Source organism: Pinus tabuliformis, chromosome 8, assembly GCF_031772625.1.
Source record: "Pinus tabuliformis cultivar Carrire ecotype Pingquan chromosome 8, CPIR1, whole genome shotgun sequence".
NCBI lineage: Eukaryota > Viridiplantae > Streptophyta > Pinopsida > Pinales > Pinaceae > Pinus > Pinus tabuliformis.
In genome coordinates, this window is record NC_142294.1 from 1,640,825,131 (window position 1) to 1,640,838,038 (window position 12,908).

General features: G+C 43.4%; 1 protein-coding gene across 1 annotated transcript; it reads right to left on the bottom strand.

Moving 5' to 3' along the window:
- Positions 1-1,740: 1,740 nt before the first annotated feature.
- Positions 1,741-2,139, bottom strand: LOC149242445 (uncharacterized). The gene has a single exon (XM_089370837.1). It carries the CDS (start codon positions 2,137-2,139, stop codon positions 1,741-1,743), a length of 399 nt encoding a protein of 132 aa, XP_089226963.1.
- Between the last annotated feature and the right edge of the window lie 10,769 nt (positions 2,140-12,908).

The window sequence follows — 12,908 nt, forward strand, 5'->3', positions numbered from 1 at the left end:
GCACTAGATCCGCGCAGATCAGAATATCCTAATCGCGCTTATTACAGATTGAGTCACTTATTATTGGTTTGATCTAGTCAAAGCGGTCTTTAAGCAAACATTTAGTACTTTTGGTTACTTTGCACATCAAGATTAACCCAGTTCACATGTATTCAATCATAGCAAATGCAGAAATCACAATAGTTCATTTATCATAAAACAGTGAAGTCGCAATTAGCACAGAATTCAGAAGAAACTTATCTTTATTATCAATTTTCACCAATACATCCAGATCCACCCTGTGCACTCAGCTGCAGGGGTCCGTGCACACAGCTGCGGACTTACCAGGCCTCTGCGCACACAGCTGCAGAGCCTCTACCTTCTACCCTACTCCCTTGACTCAGACTTACAACTGCTCTCAAGCTATTACCTTTTAAAACCCATTGCATTCCATCTTTCAAAAGAACTGCCTTTCCCCTCATAGAGCCACGCTCTATTTATACTCTCCCTTGGCCTGCGATCCCTCCGCGGGCCGACTATATTACTATTTCCTTACATTATTTTTGGGCGGACTACCCTTTCAACCTACTATAGTTTGCGCTACGCGCTTTCCACGGAGTCTTTTACCCTAATATTACCCAAAATTCTAGGCTTAGCACCCCATACTCATTCCGCGGGGCTTGCGCTACCCAACAGTCCCCCAAAACAATCATCGTGACTCATCCCGAGCCACTTATTGGCATGGCTAGACGCTCTGTCTTGGCTTCGCGGTTCACCTTTCGTTGAGTGGCGCTCGTCATCCGGCTGCTCCTGCTTTGTCTCCTGCAATGCTTTTCCTGCTTCAGTGTTTTGACCATATCTCGCAACTGATGATGCTCATTCTTCTCTGCTCAGTTAACACAGAACACCCCCTCCGAGGATTGTAGCACGAGTGGGGGAGCCGCATTCGGGACCTCCTGGTACCACTGTAACCCTTTCCGACCAACGTATCTTCTCTTCACACCGTCTGCTGCAACCTGTGTTGCAATTTTGCAAGACCCTGGCTGCTGTCCGCCAGATCCCACTCGTCGAGAACCATCAGAGGCAACTTATTGACTACATCTACACCCATGGTCGCCGTCTGTCCATCTTTTTTTTGTTCTGTTGTAACGCGCCATCCTACCCATAGGCGGGGCGACGAAATCCAGACCAATTCTACTTCGCATTCCCTATTTTTCGGTACATCCCCTGCTAGTAACACTACAACCTGTGGGATACCTCCAACTGTCAATACCAGACTCCTTAGAGAGTCCTGCCCCCTCTTCGGCCAGATTACTACCTTTGGGCGCATGCCAGGTGCAGACATGATGAACAAATCCATATGTATTTCCAAAGCGTAGGTTGCCCAGCGGATTCCCCATGGTGATTTATAAGCCATGCGAACTTCAAATCCCATATTTCTTCTCATTCCAGCTCATGTAACCTTCCCGTGTGAAATCTGTGACCGATCATTTCATATCTGGCTCATACTGTTGCTCTTAATTGCCTGCCACCCGCTCCCTTTTGCCATAATGCAGCCATGTTGTCATGAACAATGGTATTAACGGTCATCATTCCTTGGAGCGGTGCACCCGCATGGCTTTGTCTGTGGAACCACGCCCCTGATTGTTGGCCAATTGTACACGCACCCTGATACCTGCGCACCTGTCCCCCGGACTGCTTTATCGTCCCCCGCTCTCTTTCAATTGGTTGGAGCGATGAGACTCTTCATGGAACGGTTAGTCAGGTGGTCGGCCTGCCCGTATAGAGCTTCAGGCGACTGCCATTCACTCTTCCCAGGAAGGGGTCTCTGTTGTGCTTAGCTAGCTGAACTGCGCCCCCATCAGTTACTTCTTTAACAACATAAGGTCCCAACCAATGCATACAGAGTTTACCTGGGAGTTTTTTGCACTTACTGTCATATAATAATACGAGATCATCCTTCTTGAACGTGCACACCGTGATATGGCGATCATGCCATGCTTTCTCGCACTGTTTTTGGACCTGCTGATGAAATCCCGCCAGAAATAGTTCTTCGTCTAGTTCGTCGAGTTGTGCGAGCCTTTCCTCCAAGGCCCCACGATCTACCATTCCTGTAGCTGCTGCAATCCATAGGCTGGGCACGATATATTCCATAGGCATCACGACCTCCTTACCATAGACTAGTCGAAATGGTGTCTGGCCTGTCAAATTTTTGTGCGTGGTTCGGTATGCCCATAGCACAGCAGGGATGCGCAAGTCCCAATCATTCCGTCACGCATTGCAGATCTTAGTTAGTGTGGTTTCCAAAATTTTGTTGAATGCCTCAACGATCCCATTTGCTTGTGGATGGTATGGCATGCTCTGTTGGTGATATATTTGGAATTGCTCAGTAAGCACGCTAATGGTTTCGTTCAAAAAAAATGTGTTCCTCGATCACTCATGAGAATCTTAGGACACCCAAACCTGGTCAACACATTCTCGAACAAGAATTTTGCCATTGTCGCAGCTGTGCAATCCTTAACTGGCTATGCTTCTACCCATCGGGTCAAGTATTTGGTCGCAGTGATAATATAGTGCACTCCCGTCTTCCCTCGCAGTTCAATAGGCCCGATGAAGTTGATCGCCCATTTCTCAAATGGCTGTAGTGTTACCTATGGCTGAAGTAGCATTTCATCCCTTCGGGACAGCTTGCCTATTCATTGGCATACATCACAGTCCCGATAGTATGCTTTTGAATATTGATGTAGGGTGGGCCATCATAATCCAGCGCAAAGAACCTTCTGGGCTGTGGTGTGGCCCGCATAATGTCCGCTAGCAACCCCTCCATGTGCTTCGGCAAGGATCTGTTCTCGCTCAAACTCTAGTACATATCTGCGTAATATCTCATCATGGCCCATCTTGTAGAGATGGCCGGCAATCACAGTGAAATCTGCTGCTCATGTCACCAATTCCTTCTTTTGTTGCACAGAATACCCCTGCGGCACAGTGCCGGTAGTCAAAAAATAGATTATATCTTCAAAGTGGCCATCCGCAATGCGCACTGCATACAACTGGGCGTCCAGGAGTCCTTCTTCTAGATTCGTGGGTTCCTCGCCCGTCTCAATCTGGGATAAGTGGTCTGGACCCGCATTTAGACGTCCTGGCTTTACAACAACCTCAAAATCATATTCCTAAAACAACAGCAACCATCGACAGATGCGCCCCCCCAACACAGGCTTATTCACTAGGTATTTTAGCGTAGAGTGATCAATATACATCTTAAAATGTCCTCCAAGAAAATAGTGACGATACTTCTGGAGTGCGTACACCATCGCCAATCCCTCTCGCTTAGTAGTAGAGTAATTTTTCTCGGCTTTTGACAACCTTCGACTTGCAAACGCAATCGGGTGGTCAACTCCCTCCGCGCCTTCCTGAGTAAGAACTTCTACTAATGCGATACACGACGCGTCAACATGCACGTGCAACTCCACTTCCATTTTGGAAAGATCAAGATAGGGGTAGATGCCATTTTTTCGTTCAGCAATTCTAGGCTTTTGTGACATTCCTTGTTCCAGTAATACGTGGCATCCTTTTTTAACAATTGTTCCATTGGAGCTGTGATCTGGGCGTAACCTTTTATGAACTTCCGATAGTACCCCATGTGTCCCAACGTAGCGCGGAGCTGTTTGACACTGCGCGATGCTTGCAGACCTAGTATTATAGCGATCTTCATTGGATCCACCATTAGGCCTTGCCTACAAACTACATGACCCAGCGAGTTCTTGAAAGGAATAAGGAACATACACTTCTTTAGATTGAGCGCAATCTGGTGTCGACGGCACGTATCCAGCATTAATTGTAAGCTCTCAGTATGTTTCTTAACCAATCCAAAGACGGTCCAATCGTCAAGATAGACTACCAAGAATTTATGTATAAATTCCTTGAATGCAACTACCACAATGCGGGAAAATATTGCCGGCGCGTTCTTCAGCCCAAATGGCATCACCATATACTAAAAACAACCCCATTCCATAGCAAACATTGTCTTGCTTCGATCTTCTGGCATGATCTTGATCTGATGGTATCCAGAGAACCCATCCGTAAAGGAATACGCTTCCTGTCTGCCCACATTTTCTAAGACTTCATCGGTAAAAGGTGTGGGAAATGGATCGTTAACACAAGCATCATTGAGTTTCCATAGATCCACGCAGATGCGGATCTCACCCTTCTGTTTCTTCTCCTGTACCACCATCAGACTTACCCAATTGGACTCCTCGACTGGTTCAATGATCCCGGCTGCCAGCATCTTGTCCAACTCTTCTCGTACTTTTGCTTTGTATTTTGGATTCAATTGGTAAGGTTGCTACTTTACTGGCTTCGCGTTAGTCTTCAAGGTTATCTTCACCATTCCTAGTTCACCCCGAATCCCTTTCAGCTCCGTAATCTTAGTAGGGAAGAGGTCTCGATACTCCCTGAGCAGCTCGACGACCTTTTCCATTGTAGCGCCGTCTCAGTAATCCCTAAGTGTAGCATACTTCGGCTCTTCCTTGTTTCTGATATTCATTTGCTTCATTTTTAATGGCGCTGCGATGTCTGGATCTTCTATTTCGGGGCCGCGCACTTCTCGACTTCCTTCGAATTCTGGTATATTGATGTTGTGCGGATCATCCTCATCCCCTTCTGCTTTTACATTGTAACATTCCAAGGCCCGACTCAGCTGTCTCGACCAGTCTGGTTACACGACTTCTTCTGGTTCAAGCGGAAACGTGAAAATTGTGGTCTTTACTAGCTTTAATGCGTCATCCACTGTATCCATCCATTGATCCTCAAAAAGAAATGTTGACAGAAACCTTTCGCACAAGATATCCCACTCACCTATGCCATGTCAGAGCTCTATTTCAGTATACCAATTCCTTGGGATGACATCTGAGGTATGATAAAATAGGTGCACCCATTCTGGTTGCGGCTCTTCGCCATAGGCTTCAGTCCATTTGCTCAGATGTATGTGTGGATTCTCTCGTCCATCATATTTCTCCGTTAGTTGGAGTGCTGGCTTCCCAAATCGTATCTACATCAAGAGCTTACAGCTTCGCCAATCTGCGAAAGTTCCTTCATGGGTACCCCATCATCGCGCCGTGTCGCACACAATGCCCATTTGAGCGCATCAAAACTCTGGTACTGCGCTCTTAAAATTCTCTAGGAATTCATTTACTATTGTGAGCCCGTTATACACCGGCAGCTCGCGATCCTGAGCTTTAACGCAGTACACGGATTTGGTCAGCATATTGCAGCTTAAAGTAGTTGCCCCATTCATTCTGTTCCGCCATTGTTCATCTTCTTCCTCCGAATCATCGGTGTATGGTTCCGCGTAACCCTGTGAAATTCTCCGTTCCTCCATTACCTTACCCTTTATTGGCCTTTGTGCAGCAATTTGGTAGATGCAATCCAATGCTTCATCCTGCTCGTCGTCGCGCACAGGTTCCGTGTAGCGGGGTCCCTCGGTTGGATCTAGCGGAACAACTATGCGACGCGACTTTTTCTCAAATATCATCTTCCTGTGCTTGAAATTAATAATCCCATTCATGTCGATGGCCCAGTCTATTCCCAACAACGCGGGGTACAGGCTTTTTTCGTCCACTATCTCAATAACTTCAAAGTCCGTTCTAGTGCTTGCACCATCCAGGTCTACAGTGATTCCTTGCAGCCTACCCATGGGCAAGATCTTCTGCTGATTTTCCATCCGTAATTGGATCGGAGACCATTGGAGTGGGGGCTTGCCAATACGCTCCCACGTTTGCTTGGGCAAGACGTTTGCATCCGAACCAAGGTCCAGAATGACCTGATCCATCTCATAGTCACCAATCTGCGCTGTTAACTGCATTTCTTGTTTGGTCCACGACGTATGGCTCCCCATTCATCGGACTATGCAAGGTTCTCCCCATCCTGTGTATTTGTTAATTACCTCCTGCAATCCTTTCACTGCCCTATTATCGCGAAGTAACTTCATGCAAGTTTCTATGAAAGTTGTTAACATTGAGGGACCTTTATACAACTCAGACTAATCTCCTTCTAAGGTTGCACTGCTCCTTAGTACCATATTTACTTTAGGTTCTTCCTTGCGTGGTTTGGCCCTTATCATCTGGACATTCTGTGTCATTGTAGGAGGTGCTATCCTTTTTTTGCAAATCTGTGCTAGCAGCATAGGGCAATCTAGCAGTTCATGGTTGAATTGTTCGCAATAGGGACATGATACTCGAGTTGGATTTGTGCAATCCTGCGCATAGTGTCCTAGTCCTCCATAATTGTAACAAATTAGTTGTCCTTGACCCCTTCCTGGTCCCATTCTGCCCCGTCCTCGACCCCGTCCTTGGAATCCATCGCGTGCAAATGTTGCAATTGGATTTTTACCTCGTCCCACAGTCTGTATTCGATAGGCAGATGCCTGATCCACCAACATTCGGCAATCTCCGTTCTCGTGACCCACCGATCTACAAAAGTTGCAAAAGAGCCGCTGGGGGGGTCTGATTGTATTTCGGCAACAGGTGGCAGTTATCAATGTTATGTTTTCCTCCTACTTGACAGATTACACACCAGAGCGGGGCGATCATGCTCGACCCTACTTGTGCCTCTGGTCGCAATGGTGTTGGTCCCCCCGTGACCACAAGGTTTACCACGACTAGACAATGGTCTTTATCATGTCCCTGGCCCCTACACTTGATGCACCAAACTTCTTCCCAAACTTCTGGCGCATGGTCTTGTTTTAACTTTTGTATTTACAAACACAAATTTTGGACATGCGCCTGGATTTGCTGAACTCCCAACCCTGGGTCCTGTACCGAGGTTTCGTACAGCTGCATTGCTGCCTCCAGCGCTTCTGCTTGGGTTGAGATCTTCTGTTGTGACAAAGCTGATTTCAGATATGGCGTTAATGATGCGATAAACCAAGTGCGGTGCTGTGCATCCGTCAGGGTCATGATGGCTTGGCGAATAGTGCTTTTTAACCTCTAATCCAGATCCCACGGGGTCGCACCAGGCATCATTATGATTTCTTTGAATCCTATGACTGACTGCGACTTCGATTTTAGCTGTCTGAACTCCTTTTTTAACTCAGTGTAGATGTCCGCTATCCCCACCGATGGGTTGATGCCCGAATACTTCATATACCATGTTAGCGCTTGGTCCTGCAATGTGCTGACTAAGACGACTTTCTTGATATTAAATCCATGATCTGCTACGTGTTCCATACTGAATTCAATACAAACCCAAACTTTTTCGGATCTTCACTTCCTTCTCCCTTGAATATTGGTAACTGAATGGTGCTCGCCATTACTACCGTCCTGATCCTTCGTTGCTCTTTCCTTTAGCATCCCTGCCTTTCACACTAGACACCCCTTAGGCAGATCCTGGTCCCAGCAACAAAACCATTTGTTGGCTTATTTGGGCCTGACCCAGGTTTGGAAGAATTGTTTAGCCAAACAAATCCCGCAGCTACTGGCCCTTTCGGCAACAACCCGCGAAGCGCAGACTAAGGTCTCACTCGAGGTAGCAGGGGAGGGTGCTGGAACTAGGTTTCCGCACCCTGGGGATGTCTTGGATGTGGGTTGGGGCTTGTGCGCTGTTCTGCAGCCTCGCACTGCGCCAGATCCGCGCAGATCAGAATATCCTAATTGCGCTTATTACAGATTGAGTCACTTATTACTGGTTTGATCTAGTCAAAGCGATCTTGAAGCAAACATTTAGTACTTTTGGTTACTTTGCGCATCAAGATTAACCCAGTTCACATGTATTCAATCATAGCAAATGCATAAATCACAATAGTTCATTTATCATAAAATAGTGAAGTTGCAATTAGCACAAAATTTAGAAGAAACTTATGTTTATTATCAATTTTCACCAATGCATCCAGATCCACCCTGCGCACTCAGCTGTAGGGGTCCACGCACACAGCTACAGACTTACCAGGCCTTTGCGCACACAACTGCAGAGCCTCTACCTTCTACCCTACTCCCTTGACTCAGACTTACAACTGCTCTCAAGCTATTGCCTTTCAGAACCCATTACATTCCATCTTTCAAAAGAACTGCCTTTCCCTCATAGAGCCACGCTCTATTTATACTCTCACTTGTCCCACGATCCCTCCGCGGGCCGACTCTATTACTATTTCTTTAAATTATTTTTGGGCGGACTACCCTTTGACTCAACCTACTATAGTTCGCGCTTTCCGCGGAGTCTTTTACCCTAATATTACCCAAAATTCCGGGCTTCGCACCCCATACTCGTTCCGCAGGGCTCGCGCTACCCAACAAGTCCTAGAGCTACTTTTCGAAAACTAAGTGAGTCGAAACAAAAGTCCAACTTCCATTCAATCCTTTTTTTTCATAAATTCAAGGTTCTTCATTGATTAAGAAGCTACCAACACCCCCTGCACACAGAGAGGAAATATGCCCTCGAACTTTGACACACTTGTGACCTTATATTTGCTATTTAAATGGAAAGCCAAAGTGAATCTTCTAAAATCTCTATACTTCCTCCATGAATTTTCCTTCAAGTTAGATCTGACACTCCATGTTACATCACATTAATTTGGTTTGGACCCTTGAACAAGCAATTGACAGTTGGGTTGGTGTAATAGCAACAATATCCTCACCAATTTGTAGTATTGAATCATCTTGTTTAAATGTGGCATGTTCTACAACAGAGAAAACCTTGGACATTCTCTTTGATGATTCGAGCCAAGGATGTGGCAGTTGATAAGTTATTACAACAAGCACAAAAAATTAACCTTAAGTTTTGTGACCACTTGAGAATGAAGATATCCCAAGGTATATGTTTCACTTGTCAATAGATATATTCAATTTTTTGTTATTTAGAGCCCGTAAAAATGAATTAAATCATAAAGAAAAATACACAATGAGCAAGAAAAAAATCACACAAATAAACAAAAGAATTTTACATGGTAAAACCTTGACAATGTGTCAAGGAAACCTTCATGGAGCAAAGGATTGGAATTCTTATTACTAAGGTAAAAAATAAAAAAAAATTAATTTAAAATAAGTGATCATTTTCTTATGGATGTGTTAAATAATCCTTATCAATTAGTTTTCATATTTATCAACCTGACATCTAAAAAAAACAAGAAAATAATAATTTTAAAATATGATAATTTACTATATTAATTAAAATATTAAAAAAGATATTCTCATAATTAATCCCATGTGCAAAAGTATAAATATTATTTGTGTTAATTTGATTTACATGTTATGAAAAGAGTGATAAGTATTTAATATAATTCATTGAAAAATGCATTGGTCATAAAGTATTAGCAGAAAATAAGTGTCCAATGAAATCCAAGTTGCAAGGGGATTTACAACTTATACAAGATCTCTATAAACATGACCTTTCATTTAAAAAAGACCGAAAAGAGGAAGTCATTCTCCAATATTCTAAAAGGATTTTTAAAGAAAAAAATGCATGTATGGATCATGACCAAAAATAAAAAGCAATCCAAACACTACCTCCCATAGCTATGCAATAGCAACTCCTTGAGGAAAGTCCATGAGACTCCAAAGTAGCAAGCAATGTCACCTATTTCCAACAAAGAGTGCCTTGTGTTTCGATACGAGATAAAGAGCTACCAAACTCACCCAGCACCACTTCTCCTCCATAGGCTACTCATCCACATCTGAGATCCACACTCCTGAAGCCCATTTTGTTGATGTCTGGGAATTGTAAAAGTCTTTGCCACAAAAATTCCCCTCAATAAACCTAGTGCAGTGCCTTGTCCATTTCATGGATCAATTTAAAAAAAAAACAAACAAACAAAAAAACTTTTCGAAAAACGACAAAATAAATAAGTTTTTTTACTTAAGTAAACATATTTATTACTTAAACAAAGTCTTTCGGTAGAAATCACATGAGAGAATTTTTTGGCTGACGCATTTCGAACCAACAAGTGTGGTTCATCATCAGGACTGGATGAAGAGGCAGACCATGGCAAAGGCTTAAATAGAGAGCAATGTAGAGACATAATTTCAAGTAACGACTATATTTGAACAATAATGTTGAAATTATAATATTAATTTATTAATATACTAAAATCAAATATTATTAAGTAACGACTATATTAAACGGCTAGTTTTTGAAAAATAATATTTAAATTAATTTGTTAAAACCAAATATTATTAGTTCTTGAAAAATAATATTTAAATAATGTTATTAGTTTATTAATTTATTAAAATATTAATATGTAACGGCTATATTAAACGGCTAGTTTTTGAAAAAATATTTAAATAATGGTATTATTTCATTAATTTATTAAATTTTTTTTTTTTATAGAAACGGTTATGGGATTTCATTAGATTTTTGGCATAAAGCCACAATTCAGATTACAGATAATGGAGCTGGTTTCTGAGCGCCTCTCCAACAAGAGGATCAAAGCGCATACGCTTATGAATCGCCTCTTCTTACATTTTACAATGAGATCTATTTCTGTTATTTTATTGAGCTTGTGAATGCATACAAATTGCTTCAATAAAATGCAGTAAAACATGGAAGATTAAGGAATTGGATCCCATGAAATTTCTTTGTCTCTGAGAATAGTCCCAACAGATAACTGGACTGCCTTGTTTGCCTCAATGTCTGCCTCTTTGTTGTTTATTCTCAGCACATGGAAGAATTTCAATTTCAAGGGCTTTGCCATATCTTTGATTCTTGTAATTGTCCTTGCAAGATGAAAATCTGCTGGGTTAGAGTTTGTTGCCATTGTTTTGATGATGACTTGCGAATCTCCAAAAACATTTGCCTCCTTGGGTCCCAACTTTTTGAGTAGTTTGATCCCTTGAAGAAGGGCCAGCATTTCAGATTGCATGCTAGAGGAGTGACCCAGTCCCCAAGCATATCTGTGAGTAGGAGTTTCTTCTATTTTTATTATGATCCCTCCTGCGCCAGCAATTCCTAGATTTCCCTTGGCTGCCCCGTCAAAGAAGAGAGAGGGAAGTGTTTGCTTGGAAATCCAGGACGAAAATTCTTCTTCATTTTTTCTGATTTGCCATTCTTTGGGAGAAATGGGAATGGTGGTCGATTTTTGGAATTGGAGATTGAGTTCAGCACCCAACTCAATATCTTGCTGGCATAGATTTGAATCATCCATTTTGTCTCTCAAACATTCATTTAGCTGACATTTTACTGTGTTTGCAACAAGTCTGAAATCCTGCTCTTTATTTCTGAATATCCTTTTATTCCTCTCTAACCAAATTTTCCAACTGATGAATTTGGGAAGAGCAGTCCAAGCTGCTATGATTAGTTTTTTTTTTGGGGTTGGAACTGGGTATTTGGCCAGCCATCCAGTAAACAGATCCGAGATGGAACAAGGGAAGATGAAGTTGCGATTCCAAGCTCCAAGGAGCTCTTTCCAGATAAGGCCTGAAAATTTGCATTCCAGCATGAGATGAAGGGCGGTTTCAGGCTTTTCTTTACATAAAATGCATCTTGAAGGATCAAGAAAACCCCTCTTCTGCAACCTATCATCTGTAAGAATTTTTTTGTGGCAGAACAACCAACAGAAGTGGTCGATTTTTGGGATGGAGGGGAATTTCCATATCCCAATCCAAGGAGCAGGGTCAGGCTGGACGTAAGGCCTTTCCACACACTTAGATTACCCCAATGCCACCATGTAACCTTCACAATGCATACCCCAACCTCAGACATCTTCCCTCCAAGCGTGGATGGGAGCCAGCCCATGTAGGAGGTTAAGGAGAGTTGCGCAATCGTTTTGGAGAGCAGGAGGGACCGGGAGCTGCTTCAAACCAGACCAACAATCACCACTCGAGCATGATATATCCCACAACGAGTTGATATGGGCGTCCGACATCCATTTCCTCAGTGCGTGCAAGGGGTTCGATTCAGCCAGCGGGAGCCTATTCATGATGCAATCTTCCCAGAGGTTGATATATTGGCCATTCCCAGGTATCCAGAAGGCTTGCGCATTCACCAGAGGAGCTGCTTTATTGCTAAGCATGCAGAAGGGGGATCTGAGGTGGGATTTGGGCTTATCCAAGCAGCGAAGTCGCCGTCCTCTGAAGTATTTTTTCCATAATGCTAAATGCGCCCAACCTGGATTGGGAGCTATAATTCTCCAAATCAGCTTCGCTCCCATGGCTAAGTTTTGAGCACAGAGATTTTTGAAATTCAGTCCTCCCTCTTGAAGTGGCTTGGTAACAATTTCCCAGTTGACAAGAGGGATTTTCTTTTCGTTTTGCTTGCCTCCCTTCCAGAAAATTTTTCTAATTAGATCCTCCATCTTCTTGAGAATACCCACAGGTGCTAAGAGGACAGAAAATTGGAATAGAGGAAGGCTACTGAGTACTGCTTTGATGAGAACTACTTTGCCAGCAATATTGAGCCAGGAGGATCCCCAGGCCTGCATTTTTTATTTGAATTTCTCAAGCTGAGGGTTCCAATCTTTGCTCAAGGCCCTCTTGAGGAAGATGGGAAGGCCAAGATATTTGAAAGAGGTCCAATTTGAAGAGGCTGCAAAGCCTAGACATCTGGCAATGGAGTTTGCAGACGAGGTAGAGATATTCCAGCAATAAATATGGCATTTTCCATTATTTAATTTGCTACCCGAGACTTCACTGAAATCGTCCAACACTTCTTTAAATCTGGTAGTTGAAAGTGAAGTTACAACCCCTAGCAGCAAGGTGTCATCAGCGAAGAGGGTATGGTTGATGTTTTTTACTCCTCTTGCTATGCTAAGGCCAACTATTTCTTGATCTTGCTATTTCTTATCAAGATAAAAGTTGAGGACAGAAGCCTGCAGCACAATGAGGAGGGGTGAGAGGGGACACCCCTGCCTCAGCCCTCTAGTGGCTTTGAAGAAATTTGCAACCCTACCATTTACCAGGGGGGCAATCCAGGGCTCCGAGATACAAGCCCGAATCCAGTTTATAATA